This window comes from Callithrix jacchus, chromosome 6 (genome assembly GCF_049354715.1).
Source record: "Callithrix jacchus isolate 240 chromosome 6, calJac240_pri, whole genome shotgun sequence".
Classification (NCBI taxonomy): domain Eukaryota; kingdom Metazoa; phylum Chordata; class Mammalia; order Primates; family Cebidae; genus Callithrix; species Callithrix jacchus.
Genome location: NC_133507.1, coordinates 162,972,071 through 162,994,684, shown reverse-complemented (window position 1 = coordinate 162,994,684; position 22,614 = coordinate 162,972,071). Strand labels below are relative to the sequence as shown.

The 22,614-nt window shown below is 55.2% G+C and overlaps 1 protein-coding gene across 19 annotated transcripts in view; it reads right to left on the bottom strand.

The window, feature by feature from the left end:
- The window catches only part of ING5 (inhibitor of growth family member 5), a 29,481-nt gene extending 11,988 nt beyond the window's left edge, over nt 1-17,493 (bottom strand). For 5 of the 19 annotated variants that reach the window (XR_013519210.1, XR_013519211.1, XR_013519212.1 and 2 more), the window contains exons 1-5: nt 17,431-17,493; nt 14,825-14,896; nt 7,612-7,778; nt 5,405-5,516; nt 4,828-4,921 (exon numbers count right to left, since the gene is read on the bottom strand). Coding sequence is in view for 10 of the 19 variants with exons in the window: in XM_054258128.2 (XP_054114103.1) it covers nt 4,828-4,921; nt 5,405-5,516; nt 7,612-7,778; nt 14,825-14,896; nt 17,431-17,467 (482 nt within the window). In the remaining 9 variants the exon portion in view is untranslated. Of the gene's footprint in view, nt 1-4,827; nt 4,922-5,094; nt 5,517-7,611; nt 7,779-7,902; nt 8,249-14,824; nt 14,897-16,513; nt 17,024-17,430 lie in introns of those variants that run through there. The other 14 variants (XR_013519204.1, XR_013519205.1, XR_013519206.1 and 11 more) reach the window with 11 other exon arrangements.
- Nucleotides 17,494-22,614: the final 5,121 nt, after the last annotated feature.

The window sequence follows — 22,614 nt, the reverse complement described above, 5'->3', positions numbered from 1 at the left end:
GGAGTTTCGCTCTTGTTACCCAGGCTGGACTGCAATGGCGCAATCTCGGCTCACCGCAACCTCCGCCTCCTGCGTTCAGGCAATTCTCCTGCCTCAGCCTCCAGAGTAGCTGGGACTACAGGCACATGCCTGGGATTACGATGCCCAGCTAATTTTTTGTATTTTTAGTAGAGATGGGGTTTCACCCTGTTGACCAGGATGGTCTCGATCTCTTGACCTTGTGATCCACCCGCCTTGGCCTCCCAAAGTGCTGGGATTATAGGCTTGAGCCACCACACCTGGCCTGAAAAATTTTTTTAAAGAAAGAAAATAAATATTAAGAAATGAAGGCGGCTGAGTGTGGTGGCTTATGCCTGTAATCCCAGCACTTTGGGAGGCCGAGGCGGGTAGATTGCGAGGTCAGGAGGTCAAGACCATCCTGGCCAACAAGGTGAAACCCCGTCTCTAAAAAAAAAAAAAAAAAAAAAGAAGGCTGGGTGTGCTGGTTCACGCCTGTAATCCTAGCACTTTAGGAGGTTGAGGCGGGCGGATCACGAGGTCAGGAGTTTGAGACCAGTCTGGCCAACATGGTGAAACTCTGTCTCTACTAAAAATACAAAAATTAACTGGGTGTGGTGGTGGGCGCCTGTAATCCCAGCTACTCAGGAAGCTGAAGGAGCATCACTTGAACCCAGAAGGTGGAGGTTGCAGTGAGCCAGTATCATGCCACTGCACTCCAGCCTGCGCAACAGAGCAAGGCTCCGTCTCACACACACACACAAATTATATTCCGGCACTTTGGGAGGCCAAAGTGGGTGGATCACTTGAGCTCAGAAGTTCAAGACCAGCCGGGCAACATGGTGAAACTCCATCTCTACCAAAAATACAAAAAATTAGTCAGGCATGGTGGCATGTACCTGTGGTCCCAGCTACTAGGGAGGCTGAAGTGGGAGGATCGCTTGAGCCCCGGAGGTGGAGGCTGCAATGAGCCAAGATCATGCCACTGCCTGGGTGACAGAGAGACCTCATCTCGAACAAAAAGAAAAAAAAATCTAAAATACTTTAGATAGGTATTTAATAAAATAAAAACTAAAAACAGGCCGGGCGCGGTGGCTCAAGCCTGTAATCCCAGCCCTTTGGGAGGCCGAGGTGGGTGAATCACGAGGTCAAGAGATCAAGACCATCCTGGTCAACATGGTGAAACCCCGTCTCTACTAAAAATACAAAAAATTAGCTGGGCATGGTGGCGCGTGCCTGTGATCCCAGCTACTCAGGAGGCTGAGGCAGGAGAATTGCCTGAACCCAGGAGGCGGAGGTTGCGGTGAGCCGAGATTGCGCCATTGCACTCCAGCCTGGGTGACAAGAGCGAAACTGTCTCAAAAATAAAATAAAATAAAAAATAAAAACATAATGTATCAAAATTGGATCAAAATTTGTGGAGTGTAACAAAAATAGTAATTAGAACAAGGCAGGCATAAAAATCAATTATCCAAGCTATTTACACCTTAAAAGGCTAGAAAAGTACAGGCAAAGTAAACCTGAGTAGACCAAAAGAAACAGCAGAAACAAATGCAGTAGAAAATGAAAACAATAAAAATAATGAAACTAAAACTTAGCTCTCTAAAAAGATCAAGATGGGCAGACACAGTGTCTCACACCTGTAATCTCAACACACTGGGAGGTTGAGGTGGGGCAGACTGCTGGAGCCCATTTGTTTGAGACCAGCCTAGGCAACATGGCAAAACCCTGTCTCTACAAAAATACACAAAAAACTAGCCAGGCATAATGGTGCATGCCTGTGGTCCTAGGTACTTGGGAGGCGGAGGTGGGAGAACTGCTTGAGCTCGGCAGGTAGAGGCTGCAGTGAGCCATGTGCACGCCACTGCACTCCAGCCTGGGTGACAGAGCAAGACCCTGTCTCAAAAAAAAAAAAAAAAAGGATCAAGACAAAATGAGGGAAACATAAATTACCAATATCAGGACTGAAAGACGGGTCATCACCACAGACATTACAACATCAGAAGGATAATAACGCAAAACTATTATTTTTCTATTCTGAGACGGAGTTTCACTCTGTTGCCCAGGCCGGAGTACTGGGCAATCTCGGCTCACTGCAACCTCCGCCTCCCAGGTTCAAGCGATTCTCCCGCCTCAGCCTCCCAAGTAGTTGGGATTACAGGCGTGCACCACCACACTAGCTAATTTTTGATATTTTTAGTAGAGATGGGGCTTCTCCATGTTGGTCAGGCTGATCTTGAACTCCCGATCTCAGGTGATCTGCCAGCCTCAGCCTCCCAAAATGCTGGTATTATAGGCATGAGCCACCACACCCGGCAATAACGCAAAATTATTAACAACCTGACGTCAAGTCTGACAACTTACATGAAACACATTTCTTGAAAGACACAGATTACCAAAACTGACTTGAGAAGAAACAGAAAAGCCAGGCACGGTGGCTCACGCCTGTAATCCTAGCACTTTGGGAGGCTGAAGGGGGTGGATCTCCTGAGGTCAGGAGTTCAAAACCAGCCTGGCCAACATGGTGAAACCCCATCTTAAAAAAAAGAGAGAAGAAACAGAAAGCCTGAATACTTTCATAACTTTAAAGGAACTAAATGCACCATCAAACTGTACACTTAAAATGTTAACATTTTATTGTATGTAAATTATTCCTTAATAAAGTTAATTTAAAATGTTAAAAAAAAAAAAACCAGCAGGACCAAACTATAATATATAGTGTGTAGGAATGCAGTATAAAACTATTAAAGGGGCCGGGTACAGTGGCTCATGTCTAAAATCCCAGCACATTACGAGGCCGAGACGGGCAGATCACCTGAGGTCAGGAGTTCAAGACCAGCCTGACTAACATGGCGAAACCCCATCTCTACTAAAAATACAAAAAATTAGCCAGGCGTGGTGGCGCATGCCTGTAATCCCAGCTACTCAGGAGGCTGCGGTAGAAGAATCTCTTCAACCTGGGAGGCAGAGGTTGCCGTGAGCCAAGATCACACCACTGCACTCCAGCCTGGGCAACAAGAGCGAAACTCCGTCTCAAAAAAAAAAAAAAACTATTAAAGAAACAAGAAAATAAACACTATAGAAATCTGGATGGTTTATTTGGGAGCAGAAGGAGTTTACAGGTGTATGGAAGGCCTTCCAACAGCAGTTACTCACTGCTAGGGGCTAGTTACAAACAGCTTCACTTTACGGAAATTAATTAAACCATGTTTGTTCTGTGTGGTTTTCTGTATCTGTGCACTACTTTATAATACAAAAATGTTGAAATTTTTTTTTTTTTTTGAGACCGAGTCTCGCTCTGTTGCCCAGGCTGGGGTGGAGTGGCGTGATCTCAGCTCAATGAAACCTCAGCCTCCCAGGTTCCAGCAATTCTCCCTGACTCAACCTCCTGAGTAGTTGAGATTACAGGTGGCTGCCACCAGGCCCAGCTAAGTTTTTTGCACTTTTTGAGATGGAGTTTCGGTTGTTACCCAGGCTGAGGTGCAATGGCGTGATCTCGGCTCACCGCAACCTCCGCCTCCTGGGTTCAGGCAATTCTCCTGCCTCAGCCTCCCGAGTAGCTGAGATTACATGCACGCGCCACCATGCCTAGCTAATTTTTGTATTTTTAGTAGAGACGGGGTTTCACCATGTTGACCAGGATGGGCTCGATCTCTTGACCTCGTGATCCACCCGCCTCGGCCTCCCAACATGCTGGGATTACAGGCGTGAGCCACCGCGCCTGGCGTTTTTTGCATTTTTTAATAGAGACGGGGTTTCGCCATGTTGGTCAGGCTGGACTCAAATTCCTGACCTCAGGTGATCAACCTGCCTTGGTCTTGCAAAGCCACTGTGCCCAGCCAAAAGGCTAAGCAGTCGCTTTAAAAACTGAAAATGGTCCCTTTTTTGTCTCCTTTTTTCTTTGAGACAGGGTCTCATGCTGTGGCCCAGAGCAGTACTATGATTGTGGCTCCTGATCCTCCCAGCTCAGCCTCCCCTAGTAGCTGGGACTGCAGCCCACGCCACCACACCCAGCCAGCTTTCTCTATTTTTTGTAGAGATGGGGGTCTCACTTTGTTGCCCAGACTGGTCTCAGATTCCTGGGCTCGAGTGATCCTCTCGCCTTGGCCTCCCAAAGTGCTGGAATTGTAGGCATGAGCCACCATACCCAGAACTGACACTCTTTGGCCACTCCTGTCACAGTCATCTCCGACGAGGTTACGTGGCATTGCAGTGTGTTCTCTTCAGTCTAAAGGCAACTCCTCTGAGCTAATGCCACGATCTCTTTGGAGGGTATACAATACCTCTGGCAGGGAGGATGTCAGCGGGAGAATGCTTTAAATAAAGTCTCTCAAAGAACTTCAGGTTAAATGATACATCTATTTAACAAATGTGGCCACATAATTTAACAATGAATATGCATGAAGGAACTACATACTGATACAGAAAATAACTGACAGATACACAAAAACCTAGCTACTAAAAGAGTGTTTTCGATTGGCCTGTCGTCAGCACGCTCCCCACCCTCCTGTCCCTAGCGGGGCAAGCATACACCATGGCTAAGAGGAGACAGGTGCTGCAGTCAGACTCCGGGTGCAGGCCCGTCCACACCACAGCAGCTCTCAAGCCTCACCAGGTCCCTGTGACACTGAAAATGGCCCTGACGATGGCACTCCCTCCAAGGCTGCTGCGAGGAGGGGCTGACAACAGGCACGCAGCGGTAAGAATCAGAACACCACCCAGCACGCAGTGTGCATTCACTCAGGGGTCAGCGTCCATCAGTGTTTCTACATCAGGGATACAGGATATTGGTATTTGCTCTCTTGGGAAAAAGAGGGGAAGGCCTCTTACCCTCCTTTATGCTTCTTTTTCTTTGGTGTGTCTTCCTCTGATGTCCTCCTGCCTCGGCCCCGGGATGCTCTTTTTTCTTTCTGACCCCGGCCTTCTGAAAAATAAGATGCAAATTACTTTTATAGAATTCGCTAAAGCAAGACACGTTTTGTGTTTTGTTTTTAAGATGGGGTCCAGCTTTGTCTCCCAGGCTGACTGGAATGCAATGGAGCAATCATAGCTCACTACAGCATTGACTGACCTCCCAGGCTAAAGCGATCCACCCACCTCAGCCTCCCGAGTAGCTGGGACCACAGGTGTGCACCACCACACCCGGCTAATTTTTAAACTTTTCGTAGAGATGAGGTCTCGCTATGTTGCCCAGGTTGGTCTTGAACTCCTGGCCTCAAGCAATCCTCCTGTCCCGGCTTCCCAAAGTGCTGGGGTTACAAGCATGAGCCGCTGTGCCCAGCCTGCAAGACAAGGTTTACCCAAATATGATACTTACCATCGCGATCGTAAGTTAGTGACTCGCCACAGTGACAAAACTCCACAACTCCACAGTTAACAGTAATAGAGAAAAAATGAACAGACTTGCTTTTTAGTCCTCGCCCTCCGGAGCCTTCAAAGTCACTGCCCTCCATCTTGTCCTTCAGGTCGGCCTCAAAGCGTGCCAGGTCTGCATCAAGCCTTCGAATGTGTTTATCCACCTACAAAAGGACACGCACAGTCTCATTTTAGAGTAAAAGCAGGACGCCTCGGAAACCGCGAACGTGGAGTATCCACCAGGCTCACAGTTTCCCTGAGTCTTCGATGAACAAGGCCCACTCCTTCAAAGTCCATCCAAGGGTCTTGTGCTCTTTCTGTATATTTTGAAACTGCGATGGAATAAATCCCATTTAAGGAAAAGACGTGAGTGTAGGCAAGAATGAGAAGTGTTATGAAACGTGGTGGAACAAGGGCTGGACATCCAACACTGAATCTTACCTTAAAATACGGTCACCTAGAGGCCAGGCGCAGCGGCTCACACCTGTAATCCCAACGCTGTGGGAGGTGGAGGCAGGCAGATCACCTGAGGTCAGGAGTTCAAGACCAGCTTGACCAACATGATAAAATCCTGTCTCTACTAAAAAAACAAAATTTTGGCCAGGTGTGGTAGCTCACACCTATAGTACCAGCACTCTGGGAGGCCACGGCAGGTGGATCATTTGAGGCTAGGAGTTCGAGACCAGCCTGTCCAACATACTGAAACTCCATCTATTAAAAATTCAAAAACTAGCCTGTTGGTAGTGGTGCATGACTGTAATCCCAGCTACTTGGGATGCTGAGGCAGAAGAATCGCTTCAGCCTGGGAGGAGGAGGTTGCAGTGAGTAAAGATCGTGCCATTGCACTCCAGCCTGGGCAACAAGAGTAAAAAGTACGTCTCAAAATAACAATAATAAATATGGCCACTTGAAGGCTGGGCACAGTGGCTCATGCTTGTAATCCAGCACTTTGAGAGGCTGAGGTGGGCGGATCAGTCAGGAGTTTGAGACCAGCCTGGTCAACAGGGTGAAACCCTGTCTCTTCTAAAAATACAAAAATTAGCTGGGCATGGAACTATATGCCTATAATGCCAGCTACTCGGGAGGCTGAGGCATGAGAATTGCTTGAGCCCAGGATGCAGAGGTTGCACTGAGCAGAGATCATACCACTGCACTCCAGCCTGGCAGAGCAAGACTGTCTCAAAAAAAAATGGTTCCTCTGAGCACATACACAAACAAAAAGGCCCAGAAAAAAAAAAACAACAACACAGGAATGGTCCCACATGAAGTGTATTCCCCAGTCCGTAGTTTCTCCAGCAGCGTCAGTCTACCAAAGCCAGACTTCCACTTGGCTATGCCCATTTCTGGGCAGCTTTTCCACTTTGTTGCAGGAGAGGCAGGAATAGAGGTTGGAGGAAGAGCCGTGGCCCCTGACCGACCCTCACCATCTCGCAGGTCTGCATGGCTCCGGGGCCCCGCCCTCACCATGTCGCAGGTCTGCATGGCCCCGGGGCCCCGCCCTCACCATGTCGCAGGTCTGCATGGCCCCCGGGCCCCGCCCTCACCATGTCGCAGGTCTGCATGGCCCCCGGGCCCCGCCCTCACCATGTCGCAGGTCTGCATGGCCCCCGGGCCCCGCCCTCACCATGTCGCAGGTCTGCATGGCCCCGGGGCCCCGCCCTCACCATGTTGCAGGTCTGCATGGCCCCCGCGCCCCGCCCTCACCATGTCGCAGGTCAGCATGGCCCCCGGGCCCCGCCCTCACCATCTCATAGGTCTGCATGGCCCCGGGCCCCGCCCTCACCACCTCATAGGTCTGCATGGCCCCCGGGCCCCGCCCTCACCACCTCATAGGTCTGCATGGCCCTGGGCCCCGCCCTCACCATCTCATAGGTCTGCATGGCCCCCGGGCCCCGCCCTCACCACCTCATAGGTCTGCATGGCCCCCGGGCCCCGCCCTCACCATCTCATAGGTCTGCATGGCCCCGGGCCCCGCCCTCACCATCTCATAGGTCTGCATGGCCCCCCGGGCCCCGCCCTCACCACCTCATAGGTCTGCATGGCCCCCGGGCCCCGCCCTCACCACCTCATAGGTCTGCATGGCCCCGGGCCCCGCCCTCACCATCTCATAGGTCTGCATGGCCTCCGGGCCCCGCCCTCACCACCTCATAGGTCTGCACGGCCCCCGGGCCCCGCCCTCACCACCTCATAGGTCTGCATGGCCCCGGGCCCCACCCTCACCACCTCATAGGTCTGCATGGCCCTGGGCCCCACCCTCACCATCTCATAGGTCTGCATGGCCAGCTGCACTTTGTCATCGCTGTATTCCTTGCACTTGCTGTAGGCGTTCTGGATCTTCTGCAGGCGCTCTACGCGCTGGTCTGGAGACAACGTCTTCACTGTGGAGATGTACTCTGCAGCCAGGATGTCTATCTCTGCTTTCTTATCTGATGGAGAAATGGGGGAAAAGCTAGGCCTGCACTAGACACCATGATGTGCTCACCAGACCGCCAACAACCAAAGTCAGCCAACACCGAGTTGTGGCAGAGATGCGGGCGGATGTGAACTCACACTGTGCTGGTGGGAGCGCAAGTGGGCAGGACTGTTCTGTGGTCTTGCGTTGTGTGGATGTGCAGACTCTATGGCAGGGCAGCGTGCCCAGGGCAGGCCCAGTTCTGACCATTATGCAGCAAGTGCTCACAGTGCCCTCTCTGACTCTCAAACATCCTGAGTGAGTAATTATGTGGTCACCTTTCCTATGAGCTGGCATATTACTCTTTTGTTTTCTTTTTTTCTGGTAGGGCAGTCAGAAAGAATATACTCCTCTTAACTACCCTAAAGAAATCTTACGTAACCTAAAGAAATACACAGGAGAAGACATTCATGAGAGCAGAAAACAGAAAACAACCCAAATGTCCAATCCTCAGTAAAATGGAGAAATAAGCTGTGGACCCTTCAGACAACGGAGTGCTACCCAGCAACAAAAAGAGCTAACTCCAGGCCAGGCGCGGTGGCTCACGCCTGTAATCCCAGCACTTTGGGAGGCCGAGGCAGGTGGATCACAAGGTCAAGAGATCAAGACCATCCTGGTCAACAAGGTGAAACCCCGTCTCTACTAAAAATACAAAAAATTAGCTGGGCATGGTGGTGCGTGCCTATAGTCCCAGCTACTCGGGAGGCTGAGGTAGGAGAATTGCTTGAACCCAGGAGGTGGAGGTTGAGGTGAGCCGAGATCGCACCATTGCACTCCAGCCTGGGTAACAAGAGCGAAACTCCATCTCAAAAAAAACACAAAAACAAAAAGGGCTAACTCTAGCTACCCAGAGCAACACGGAACACCCCCCCCAGATGACACGGGGCAAAAACAGCAAGAAACAGAGGAAAATAGACTGCACGATTCCATTAATGCTAAGGGCAGAAACAGACACAACTCTTGGCTCTTCAGTTTAGAGAGGTAAGAAAGGCCGGGCGCAGGGGCTCATGCCTGTAATCCCAGCACTTTGGGAGGCCAAGGCGAGTGGATCACCTGAGGTCAGGAGTTCAAGACCACGCTGGTCAGTATGGTGAAACCCCGTCTTTATATATTAAAAAATTAATTATTTTTAATTTTAAAAAATTATTAAATAGAGAGGTAAGAAAACTACTGAAGGTGGAAGGTGACTGTGACCAAACTCTGATGCCCTTGGTTGGGGATGGGTGTCATGACTAGGAGGGTCACGAAGGCCGTCCGGTGCTAAAGGGCTTGATTTCTCCATCTCGGCAGCAGAAAACAGAGCGGTTCATCTGGTAATATTTGTTAAGGAATCTATAAACGTTGCACACTTATTTCTTATATGTTACGTTTCACAATAAAATAATTCTCTATATTCCCTAGTCAAGATGCTGTACCTAAGTCAAAAACATGTGCCCAGCATAATGAATAAAACAATGTTAGGCCAGGCACAGTGGTTCACACCTATAATCCCAGCACTTTGGCAGGCCAAGGCAGGGGGATCACCTGAGGTCAGGAGTTGAAGACCAAGCTGGCCAACATGGTGAAACTCTGTCGCTACTGAAAAATACAAAAATTAGGCCGAGTGCGGTGGCTCATGCCTGTAATCCCAGCACTTTGGGAGGCCAGTGCAGGTGGATCACAAGGTTAGGAGTTCAAGACCAGCCTGACCAAGAGGGTGAAACCCTGTCTCTACTAATAATACGAAAATCAGTTGGGTGTGGTTGCACGCACCTGAAATTCCAGCTACTCAGGAGGTTGAGGCAGAGAAATCGCTTGAACCTGGGAGGCCGAGGCTGCAGTGAGCTGAGATCCTGCCACTGCACTCTAGAATGGGCAACTGAGCGAGACTTTGTCTCAAAAAAAAAGAAACAAACAAAAAAAAGACCTTCCCATGCCTGCTGGGATTAAAAAAAAAAGGAGACATTTAAGATTCAGCGAAGAGGGTCCCACATTGAAGAGGGGTGAAAGGAGATCCCAAGAAAACCCAGGCTAACAACTGTGCAGGTCTAGAAACAATCAGGACCATGGCCTCCAAGACACAGGGCTCCAAGGAAAGAAAGCACGCACAGAGCTGCCGGGTAGACAGCCTGACAGGCCACACGGAAGAGCAGGCGGGGAGCTGCCGGGTAGACAGCCTGACAGGCCACACGGAAGAGCAGGCGGGGAGCTGCCGGGTAGACAGCCTGACAGGCCACACGGAAGAGCAGGCGGGGAGCTGCCGGGTAGACAGCCCGACAGACCGTACGGAAGAGCACGCATGGAGCTGCCGGGTAGACAGCCCGACAGGCCACACGGAAGAGCAGGCGGGGAGCTGCCGGGTAGACAGCCCGACAGGCCACACGGAAGAGCAGGCGGGGAGCTGCCGGGTAGACAGCCCAACAGGCCACACGGAAGAGCAGGCGGGGAGCTGCCGGGTAGACAGCCCGACAGACCGTACGGAAGAGCAGGCGGGGAGCTGCCGGTAGACAGCCCAACAGACCGTACGGAAAAGCAGGCGGGGAGCTGCCGGGTAGACAGCCCGACAGACCGTACGGAAGAGCAGGTGGGGAGCTGCCGGTAGACAGCCCGACAGACCGTACGGAAGAGCAGGCGGGGAGCTGCCGGTAGACAGCCCAACAGGCCACACGGAAGAGCAGGCGGGGAGCTGCCGGGTAGACAGCCCGACAGGCCACACGGAAGAGCAGGCGGGGAGCTGCCGGGTAGACAGCCCGACAGACCGTACGGAAGAGCAGGCGGGGAGCTGCCGGTAGACAGCCCAACAGGCCACACGGAAGAGCAGGCGGGGAGCTGCCGGTAGACAGCCTGACAGGCCACACGGAAGAGCAGGCGGGGAGCTGCCGGTAGACAGCCCAACAGGCCACACGGAAGAGCAGGCGGGGAGCTGCCGGTAGACAGCCTGACAGGCCACACGGAAGAGCAGGCGGGGAGCTGCCGGGTAGACAGCCTGACAGGCCACACGGAAGAGCAGGCGGGGAGCTGCCGGTAGACAGCCTGACAGGCCACACGGAAGAGCAGGCGGGGAGCTGTCGGGTAGACAGCCTGACAGGCCACACGGAAGAGCAGGCGGGGAGCTGCCGGGTAGACAGCCCGACAGGCCACACGGAAGAGCAGGCGGGGAGCTGCCGGTAGACAGCCCGACAGACCGTACGGAAGAGCAGGCGGGGAGCTGCCGGGTAGACAGCCCGACAGGCCACACGGAAGAGCAGGCGGGGAGCTGCCGGGTAGACAGCCCGACAGACCGTACGGAAGAGCAGGCGGGGAGCTGCCGGGTAGACAGCCCGACAGGCCACACGGAAGAGCAGGCGGGGAGCTGCCGGTAGACAGCCCGACAGGCCACACGGAAGAGCAGGCAGGGAGCTGCCGGGTAGACAGCCCGACAGACCGTACGGAAGAGCAGGCGGGGAGCTGCCGGGTAGACAGCCCGACAGACCGTACGGAAGAGCAGGCGGGGAGCTGCCGGGTAGACAGCCCGACAGACCGTACGGAAGAGCAGGCGGGGAGCTGCCGGGTAGACAGCCCGACAGGCCACACGGAAGAGCAGGCGGGGAGCTGCCGGGTAGACAGCCCGACAGGCCACACGGAAGAGCAGGCGGGGAGCTGCCGGTAGACAGCCCGACAGGCCACACGGAAGAGCAGGCGGGGAGCTGCCGGGTAGACAGCCCGACAGACCGTACGGAAGAGCAGGCGGGGAGCTGCCGGGTAGACAGCCCGACAGACCGTACGGAAGAGCAGGCGGGGAGCTGCCGGGTAGACAGCCCGACAGACCGTACGGAAGAGCAGGCGGGGAGCTGCCGGGTAGACAGCCCGACAGGCCACACGGAAGAGCAGGCGGGGAGCTGCCGGGTAGACAGCCCGACAGGCCACACGGAAGAGCAGGCGGGGAGCTGCCGGGTAGACAGCCCGACAGACCGTACGGAAGAGCAGGCGGGGAGCTGCCGGGTAGACAGCCCGACAGGCCACACGGAAGAGCAGGCGGGGAGCTGCCGGTAGACAGCCCGACAGGCCACACGGAAGAGCAGGCGGGGAGCTGCCGGGTAGACAGCCCGACAGGCCACACGGAAGAGCAGGCGGGGAGCTGCCGGTAGACAGCCCGACAGGCCACACGGAAGAGCAGGCGGGGAGCTGCCGGTAGACAGCCCGACAGGCCACACGGAAGAGCAGGCGGGGAGCTGCCGGGTAGACAGCCCGACAGACCGTACGGAAGAGCAGGCGGGGAGCTGCCGGGTAGACAGCCCGACAGGCCACACGGAAGAGCAGGCGGGGAGCTGCCGGGTAGACAGCCCGACAGACCGTACAGAAAAGCAGGCGGGGAGCTGCCGGGTAGACAGCCCGACAGGCCACACGGAAGAGCAGGCGGGGAGCTGCCGGGTAGACAGCCCGACAGGCCACACGGAAGAGCAGGCGGGGAGCTGCCGGGTAGACAGCCTGACAGGCCACACGGAAGAGCAGGCGGGGAGCTGCCGGGTAGACAGCCCGACAGACCGTACGGAAGAGCAGGCGGGGAGCTGCCGGGTAGACAGCCCGACAGGCCACACGGAAGAGCAGGCGGGGAGCTGCCGGGTAGACAGCCCGACAGACCGTACAGAAAAGCAGGCGGGGAGCTGCCGGGTAGACAGCCCGACAGGCCACACGGAAGAGCAGGCGGGGAGCTGCCGGGTAGACAGCCCGACAGGCCACACGGAAGAGCAGGCGGGGAGCTGCCGGGTAGACAGCCCGACAGGCCACACGGAAGAGCAGGCGGGGAGCTGCCGGGTAGACAGCCCGACAGACCGTACGGAAGAGCACGCATGGAGCTGCCGGGTAGACAGCCCGACAGACCGTACGGAAGAGCAGGCGGGGAGCTGCCGGGTAGACAGCCCGACAGACCGTACGGAAGAGCAGGCGGGGAGCTGCCGGTAGACAGCCCGACAGGCCACACGGAAGAGCAGGCGGGGAGCTGCCGGTAGACAGCCCGACAGGCCACACGGAAGAGCAGGCGGGGAGCTGCCGGGTAGACAGCCCGACAGGCCACACGGAAGAGCAGGCGGGGAGCTGCCGGTAGACAGCCCGACAGGCCACACGGAAGAGCAGGCGGGGAGCTGCCGGGTAGACAGCCCGACAGGCCACACGGAAGAGCAGGCGGGGAGCTGCCGGGTAGACAGCCCGACAGGCCACACGGAAGAGCAGGCGGGGAGCTGCCGGGTAGACAGCCCGACAGGCCACACGGAAGAGCAGGCGGGGAGCTGCCGGGTAGACAGCCCGACAGGCCACACGGAAGAGCAGGCGGGGAGCTGCCGGGTAGACAGCCCGACAGGCCACACGGAAGAGCAGGCGGGGAGCTGCCGGGTAGACAGCCCGACAGGCCACACGGAAGAGCAGGCGGGGAGCTGCCGGGTAGACAGCCTGACAGGCCACACGGAAGAGCAGGCGGGGAGCTGCCGGGTAGACAGCCTGACAGGCCACACGGAAGAGCAGGCGGGGAGCTGCCGGGTAGACAGCCTGACAGGCCACACGGAAGAGCAGGCGGGGAGCTGCCGGGTAGACAGCCCGACAGACCGTACGGAAGAGCAGGCGGGGAGCTGCCGGGTAGACAGCCCGACAGGCCACACGGAAGAGCAGGCGGGGAGCTGCCGGGTAGACAGCCCGACAGACCGTACGGAAGAGCAGGCGGGGAGCTGCCGGGTAGACAGCCCGACAGGCCACACGGAAGAGCAGGCGGGGAGCTGCCGGGTAGACAGCCCGACAGACCGTACAGAAAAGCAGGCGGGGAGCTGCCGGGTAGACAGCCCGACAGACCGTACGGAAAAGCAGGCGGGGAGCTGCCGGGTAGACAGCCCGACAGACCGTACGGAAGAGCAGGCGGGGAGCTGCCGGGTAGACAGCCCGACAGACCGTACGGAAGAGCAGGCGGGGAGCTGCCGGGTAGACAGCCCGACAGGCCACACGGAAGAGCAGGCGGGGAGCTGCCGGGTAGACAGCCCGACAGGCCACACGGAAGAGCAGGCGGGGAGCTGCCGGGTAGACAGCCCGACAGGCCACACGGAAGAGCAGGCGGGGAGCTGCCGGGTAGACAGCCCGACAGACCGTACAGAAAAGCAGGCGGGGAGCTGCCGGGTAGACAGCCCGACAGACCGTACGGAAAAGCAGGCGGGGAGCTGCCGGGTAGACAGCCCGACAGACCGTACGGAAAAGCAGGCGGGGAGCTGCCGGTACACAGCCCGACAGACCACACCGAAAAGCAGGCGGGGAGGCCAGGGTGGAACACAGAAAACAAAGCCAACAAACGAGGCAATGAGTAACTCCAAGAAATATGCAAAATGATTCAAAAGGGGTCACTTGCACAGCAGGCGGCATGGCGCAATGCTGAAGCACCTACACAGCTGCCGGGAGGAAGGCCCATCACTGAAGCACCTACACAGCTGCCGGTGGAAGGCCCATCACTGAAGCACCTACACAGCTGCCGGTGGAAGGCCCATCACTGAAGAACCTACACAGCTGCCGGTGGAAGGCCCATCACTGAAGCACCGACACAGCTGCCGGGTGGAAGGCCCATCACTGGTCCCACCACAAATTCTAACTGCCAGAAGATTGGGGAGCAAAGCGTATGCCTGTGAGCTGCGGGGGGACACTGGAGAGTCCGACTGCATGGGCCATATACGGCCGAACAAAGTCTAAAACTGACGACAGATAAACTAAGAAACAGCAACAAAAACATGTTGTTTAGAAACAGGGAGTTAGATATCAAAAGGCCAGAAAGTACTACGAAACCTTTAAAACGATGCACGCACTTTGAAAATGGAAAACTTTTAAAAGAAGAAAAGGCAATAACTATTTCATTGGAAAGGGTGGTAGTTATGAAAACATGATATGAAGATGTGTAAGAAACCAAGAAACTAAACGTGGCTATGAAGTCTCACACCGGCTGCAAGGGCTCAGCCGCCGCCCCGCTAACCTGGGTCCCCTCAAAACCCTCTGCCCCCGGCCTTCAGGAGCTCCTCACTCCCAGCTGTCAGAACCCACCTTCCGTCCTCTGGTCCAGCTCTCGCATCAGCTGGAAGTTCCTCTGAAGTTCACAGGGAAGGTTCTCGATGCCTGAAACACAAAAACCCGGAAACCATGTACCTTTCAGCAGCAGGACAAAAACCCATCTCCAGAGCTTTTTGTCGCTTTTCTTTTAAGACAGTGTTTCACTCTTGTTGCCCGGACTGGAATGCAGTGGCTCACTGCAACCTACACCTCCTAGGTTCAAGCAATTCTCATGCCTCAGCCTCCTAAGTAGCTGGGATTACAGCCACCACACACAGCTAATTTTTGTATTTTTAGTAGAGATGGGGTTTCACCATGTTGGTCAGGCTGGTCTGGAACTCCCGACCTCAGGTGATCCACACGCCTCAGTCATTCAAAGTGCTGGGTTTACAGGCATGAGCCAGCGCGCCTGATCCAAGTTTTATATCTGAAGTCTAAACTGACAAGCCCACTCTGTCTTCTGTTTCTGTTAGGGTTTGGAGAGCAGAAGGATTGTGATTTCATTTTTAGACTCAGGTACCAAATAGTGCTGACAAGAGGCTAACACACTTCAGAAGCTGTCAGAAATCAAAGAAGGCAGAAGGAAACTTAGAAACCCACAGCAGAGGTAGGGGAGGTCGCCTGGGGAAAGCCTCCACCAGGGTCCACCCTCCAGGCTACCCCACCTCAGTGAGCAGCATCCTCCAAGGCTCAAGAGAAAATCCCCTGGGTCCTCCTTGATCTTCCCCCACTTTACCCAGAAATCCAGTGCGTCGAGCAGTGTAGCCATGCTGCCCATGGGACTTTATGCAAGGATAGAAATGTTCTCTCTCTTGGCTGGGCTCAGCGGCTCATGCCTGTAATCCCAGCACTTCGGGAGGCCGAGGCAGGCAATCACTTGAGGTCAGCAGTTCAAGACCGGCCTGGCCAACATGGTGAAACCGTCTCTACTAAAAATACAAAACTTAGCTTGGCATGGTGGTACACAGCTACAGTCCTGGCTACTGGGGAGGCTAAGGCATGAGAATTGCTTGAACCTGGAAGGCGGCAGTTGCAGTGAGCTGAGATCACACTCTTCAGTCTGGGCAACAGAGACTCCATTTCAATAGAAAAAAACGTTCTCTCTCTGAGCTGCCCAAGAAAGCTGTGGCCATACGGAACTAATGAGCACTGGAAACAGGACTAATGCAACTGAGTTTTTAATTTGACTTCAAGTTAAATAGTCCCTGTGGCTAGTGCGGCCATCCCCAACAGTCTGCCAAGAGGACCCCAGTGCTGCTTTCTCCCCATTGTTATCCCTAGACCAGGCCAACCTCCGCCCCCTGCACAGCCGACACAGGCTGCTCAGGGGGGTGCCCTCTGCAGTCTGGGCCACCCTCCCATCTGCCTAACTCTATCTTAGGCATCTGATGCCTCCAGCACCAGCGTTTTCCCAGCCATCCTAGAGGACAACCGCACAGCCTCCCGGCTCGCACAGCCTCCGGGGCACGCACAGTCAACCCTCCTTGGGAGCCCAGCCCACTGGGCCGGCACCAAGATGGAGAAGGCCTCCCCTCCAGCATGTGCCCTACGTTGACTCTTGCACCCAGGGAACCCCCCACAAGACGCAGAGCACATGGGCAGAACCGGGCGTCCCTCTAGGGCAGGGGTCTCCAGCTCCAGGCCACGGCTCACTGGCCACTGTCTCAGCCCCTGGGCGGGTACCTGAGTGGCCAGACCGTGAGGATCCCCAGTGCAGCGTCCCCACAAGGGCCCTCCAGAGTCATTCGGCACAATCCCAACCACCGCGACCCCAAAGCTGTGCCCATCCCGGGTCGACGTCAAGGGTCCTGCATGGGCTCTGCCCCTCCAAGCGCGGGGGACCCTGAGAAGGCTGCTCGGCCGCGTTGGGCCTTCCCTGGTCTGTAAAATGAGTTGAGGGAAAGCACCATCCGCTCAGCCGCTGGGGGGGCCGACCAGCTGCCATCTGATAACAGAGCACCGCCCCCGGGGTCGACTCGGCGCCGCCCTGCCCGCCTCCGCGGCGCAGTCCCCAGAGCCGGGGAGTGACTCCCCGCGGCCCGACCGCCCTCCCCAGCCGCGGTCACACAGGAGACCGGCGAACATGGGAGAACAGCCAGGGAGGACCCAGACCCTGGAGTTCCCGAGGCCCGGAGCCCCGAAGAGGGAGCCGGCTCCACCTCCAAACTGGACGGGACCCGGCCGGGCGGGGGCGGGGCCGGAGCTGGGGGCGGAGATGAGGCGGGGTCCGATGGGCGTGGTCTAGGCGGGGGCGGGGCCGGAGTTAGGGGCGGAGATGAGGCGGTGTCTGAGGGGCGTGGTCCGTGCGGGGGCGTGGCCAAGCCCGCAAAGCCCCGCCCCACGCCGTCCGATCCCGCCCCGCCGTGACGCACCTGGAATTGGCGCGGCCGAGCCGGCAGGACCCCCGCAGCCCGCCCCCCGCGCCCTCCTCTCCCCAGCGGGCCCGGCCCCGCCCCGTCCGCGCGCTACGCGCCTCAGCCGGCCGCAGCCGCCGCCCTCCCGAGCCCACGGGGTCTGCATGCGGCGTCCGGCGCGAGGGGGGTTGCAGCACGGGGGGCTCCGCGCGGGCGGCGGGCGCGGGGCCCGCGGGGCGCGCTTACTGTCCAGATAGTGCTCCAAGTACATGGCGGTCGCCATCTTCGTCCGCGGCCGCGCTCGGGGTCTGCGCGGGCGGGCGGCACCGCGGGAGGCGGGGGCGGGGCGGTGCCAGCGCGCTCACTATTCATGAGCCGCGCGCGCTGATTGGTCGCGCCCGGGGGCGGGGAAGGACACGCCCCTCTTCCGGCGGGCGGTGAGCGGGACTCAGGGCCTCAGCGGATCGGAGCCCGAGGGGGAGCAGGGGTGCCCGGCCCCGCCGCCCGCCACACGGCCCAGGGCACCCAGGTGGGCGTCTCCGCTCCTCACCTGCGGGCGACCGCGGGACCTCCAGGTGCCAACACGTGGCCCCGGGGACCTCACGCAGTTCCTGATGGCGCTGCCCCGGCGCCCATGCGACCCCTGCTGCGGCCAGGACCCGGGCCTGGCCGCCACGAGGTCCCCCTGCCCGAAGGCTCCTTGGGATGTGTTGGCTCCGCGCCTTCCCTCCCGACCCCGAGCCCCTGGGACCTCAGCCGGGCCAGAGCGGAGGGCCGGCACCACGTGGCCCGGGCGAGCTGCCCCCTCCCTGAGGGCCTGGGCCCTCGCGCCCTCCCCTGCCAAGGCCGCCCCTTCCCTCAGAGTAAAGCGGCCTCCCCGCCCAGCACCAGTGAGGGCGTCGGCTCCTTAGCTGCCGCCACTCGGGGTGGGCAGCACCCGCCCCATCTGGATGTCTTGGCCAAAAGGCACGTGCAGCAGTAGGATAAATACAGTTAGTAAGATGGCGTGCAAAGGTGTGCACCAAGATAGGTGCAGGAATACTGGAGAAGGCCGGCGCGTTGGCTCAAACCTGTAATCCCAGCACTTTGGAAGGCCTAGGTGGGCGAATCACTTGAGGCCAGGAGTTCCAGACCAGCCAGGCCAACTTGACGTAACCCCGACTCCACTCTACCAAAAATACAAAAAAAAACAAAACAAGAAAAAGAATAGCCAGGCCTGGTGTCACTCGCCTGTAGTCCCAGCTACTCTGGAGGCTGAGCCCGGGAGGGGGAGGTTGTAGTGAGCCAAGATTGCATCTGTACCCCAGTCTGGGCGACAGAGCAAGACTCTCTCCAAAAAAAAAATTTTAGAAACATAATTAAAATGTTTATTGCCTGGCACCGTGGCTGCCTGTAATCCCAGCACTTTGGGAGGCCGGGGCGGGTGGGTTACCTGAGGTCAGGCGTTCAAGACTAGCCTGGCCAACGTGGTGAAACCTTGTCTCTACTAAAAATACAAAAAAAATAGCCAAGTGTGGTTGCGGATGCCTGTAATCCCAGCTATTCGGAGCCTGAAGCAGGAGAATCGCTTGAGCCTGGGAGGTCTCGGAGGTTGCAGTGAGCCGAGATTGCACCGCTGCACTCCAGCCTGCATGGCAGAGCGAGACTCCATCTCAAAAATGAAACTAGCCAGGCGCGGTGGCTTACGCCTGTAATGCCAACACTTTGGGAGGGTGACGTGGCAGATCACCTGAGGTCAGGAGTTTGAAACCAGCTTGGCCAATGTGGCGAAACCCCATGTCTACTAAAAATACAAAAAATTAACCGGGCATAATGGCGGGCCCCTGTAACCCCAGCTACTCAGGAGGCTGAGGAAGGAGAATCGCTTGAATCTAGTAAGGTGAGAGGTGGAGGTTGCAGTGAGCCAAGATCACGCCGCTGCATTCCAGCCTGGGTGATAGAGTGAGACCGTCTTTTAAAAATTAAACACAGATGTTTAGATGTTGCCCTTTGGGTTGATTCTTCTGTGCATTCATGCTTTGTATAGCATCATCACGTAGCGCTCACCAGTAACCATGACCTCCCCCCGGAAGCCCCCAAGCTGGGGCTCCAACTCATCTCTGGCAGGTCTTTGATGGGGGAAGTGTGTGCCACGTCCCAACCCTGTCTCCACCCTTTGTGATCAAGAGGATGTCCCAAATGCTCCTCGAGCCCCAGGAACTGATGACCACTAGATGGACAGTGTAGGCCCAGGAACCCCCACCTGCATCCCCAACCTCATCCTCGACTCCTGAGATTCAAGGTTGCTGATCACACAAAATTGGTATAACCTGATCGAAGGAGCAGTACTTTTTGTTATTTAAAGTCAATTTTTTTTGAGACGGAGTTTCGCTCTTGTTACCCAGGCTGGAGTGCAATGGCGCGATCTCGGCTCACCACAACCTTCGCCTTCTGGGTTCAAGCAATTCTGCCTCAGCCTCCCGAGTAGCTGGGACTATAGGCGCACACCACCATGCCCAGCTAATTTTTGTATTTTTAGTAAAGACGGGGTTTCACCTCGTTGACCAGGATGGTCTCAATCTCTTGACCTCGTGATCCACGTGCCTCGGCCTCCCAAAGTGCTGGGATTATAGGCATGAGCCACCGCGCCCGGCTTAAAGTTAATTTTAAAAGATATTAAGCCAGGTGCTGTGACTCACACCTACATGATCACCATGGGAGGCTGAGGCAGGAAGATGGTTTGAGCCCAGGTCTAGGCTGCAGTGAGCCATGATCAAACCACTGTACTCTTGCCTGGGTGACAAACACCCTGTCTGAAAAAAACAAGCTATGTTCCCCCGGTGAACTCTTCCCTAAACCCCTGTCAAATATTGAAAACCAGAAGCAGTGTCGTTGCCACATTTAATTTTTATGTTCATTATAAAAATTCTGGTCAGGCATGATGGCTCATGCCTGTAATGCCAGCACTTTGATAGGCCAAGGCTGGTGGATCACCTGAGATCAGAAGTTCAAGACTAGCCTGGCCAACATGGTGAAATCCTGTCTCTACTTAAATACCAAAATAATTAGCTAGGCATGACAGCAGGTACCTGTAATCCCACCTACTAGGAAGGCTGAGGCACAAGAATTGCTTGAACCCAGCCCAGGAGGCAGAGGTTGCAGTGAGCCAAGATTGCACCACTGCATTCCAGCCTTTGCCACAGAGTGAGACTCCATCTCAAAAAAAAGAAAAAAAAAAATCTGTCGAAACACACACACACAGTTTCCTCTATTATAAACATTTTTCATTAGTGTGGTACATTTGTTACAATTGATGAAACAATATGGATACATTGTTATTAACCAAAGTTCATAATTTACATAAGGGCTCACTCTGCCTTGTACATTCTTTTTTATTTTTTTCTGCCTTCTACATTATTATTTTTTTAAACAGAGTGTCGCTCTGTTGCCCAGGCTGGAATGCAATGGTGTGATTTCAACTCACTGCAACCTCTGCCTCCCTGGTTCAAGCAATTCTCCTGCCTGAGTAGCTGGGATTACAGGCACACAACACCATGCCTGGCTAATTTTTGTATTTTTAGTAGAGACAGGGTTTCACCATATTGGCCAGGCTGGTCTCAAACTCTTGACCTCAGGTGATCTGCCCCCGTCAGCCTCCCAAAATGCTGGGATTACAGGCATAAGCCACTGCACCTTGCACGTTGTGTATTTTTGTATATTCTTCTATGTTTTGATAAATGTATAATGTCAACTATCCCCATTACATGTCATACAGCATAGTTTCCTTGCCTAAAACTCCCATGCTTCCCCTACTCATCCCCATCCCCCTCCCCTGAAGCTCCTGACAACCAATCATCGTTTTACCGTCTCTACAGTTTGCTCTTTTTCAGAATGTCATGTAATTGGAATCATACAATATGAGTTTTTTCAGAATGACTTATTTCACTCAGCAATATGCATTTAAGGTCCCAGCATAGCTTTCCATGGCTTAATAGCTAATTCATGTTTAATTTGAAAAATATTCCAGTCGGGCGCGGTGGCTCACGCCTGTAATCCCAGCACCTTGGGAGGCCGAGGCAGGTGGATCACGAGGTGAAGAGATCGAGACCATCCTGGTCAACATGGTGAAATCCCGTCTCTACTGAAAATACAAAAGATTAGCTGGGCATGGTGGCGCGTGCCTGTGATCCCAGCTACTCAGGAGGCTGAGGCAGGAGAATTGCCTGAACCCAGGAGGCGGAGGTTGCGGTGAGCCGAGATCGCGCCATTGCACTCCAGCCTGGGTAACAAGAGCGAAACTCCATCTCAAAAAAAAAAAAAAAAAGAGAAAGAAAGAAAAATATTCCAATGTCTGGATGTTTCACATTTTACCCATATACTTATTGAAGGCCATCTTGGTTGCTTCTAAGTTTTGGTTATTTTATTATTATTTTTTTTGAATCGGAGTCTCTCACTCTATTGCCCAAGCTGGAGTGCAAAGGTGCAATCTTGGCTCACTGCAACATCAGCCTCCTGTGTTCAAGTGATTCTCCTGCCTTACCCTCCCAAGTAGCTGGGATTACAGGTGCCTGCCACCACGCCCAGCTAAGTTTTTTATTTTTAGAGGCTAAGTTTCGCCATGTTGGCCGGAATGGTCTCTATCTCTTGACCTTGTGATCCACCTGCCTTGGTCTCCCAAAGTGCTGGGATTACAGGGGTTAGCCTCTGTGCCCAGCCTGTTTTGGTTTTTGAGACAGGATCTTACGCTGTCACGCAGGCTGGAGTGCAGTGGTACAATCACAGCTCGCTGCAGCCATGACCTACTGGGCTCAAGCAATATACTCACCTTGGCCTCCCAAATGCTGGGATTATAGGCATAAGCTGCCGCAGCTGACCTCACATTTTTAGCGGAATACTCCTTGTGAACATCTGGGCCTGCTTTACTCACCCTGCTTCATCCCACTGACTAATCTATTTCATTGTGTATCAGGCTTTAGCAAGCTCCTTACAGATGTTCCTGATCTTTCAGTATCATAAATAATGCTCTAATGAACATGTTTATACATATAGCTGCAGGTATCACTGCCTTATCGACTCCTGAAAACTGAGTGGTTTAAAGGAACCATTTTATTATATGTGGTAGTGTGTCAGGAATTTCAGCAGCTCCACTGGGTGATTCTTCTGTCCGGTGTGATAGAACAGAGATCACTGGGGCGGCTGGAAGGCTGGTTTCAGCTGACACCGTGGGCACTGTGGGCCAGAACACCCACATGTGGCCTTTCCAGCACAGCAGTCTCAGTAGCAGCAGGTCTTACAGAGAGTCCCAGGAGGCCGGGGTGGAGGCTGCAAGGCTCTTGTGACCTCACGTTAGTAGCCCCAAGACATCACCCCATTACATTCTACTGGTCAAGCAAGTCACAGGGCCAACCCAGATTGAATGGGAGAAACATTGTACCCTCACCTAACACGGGG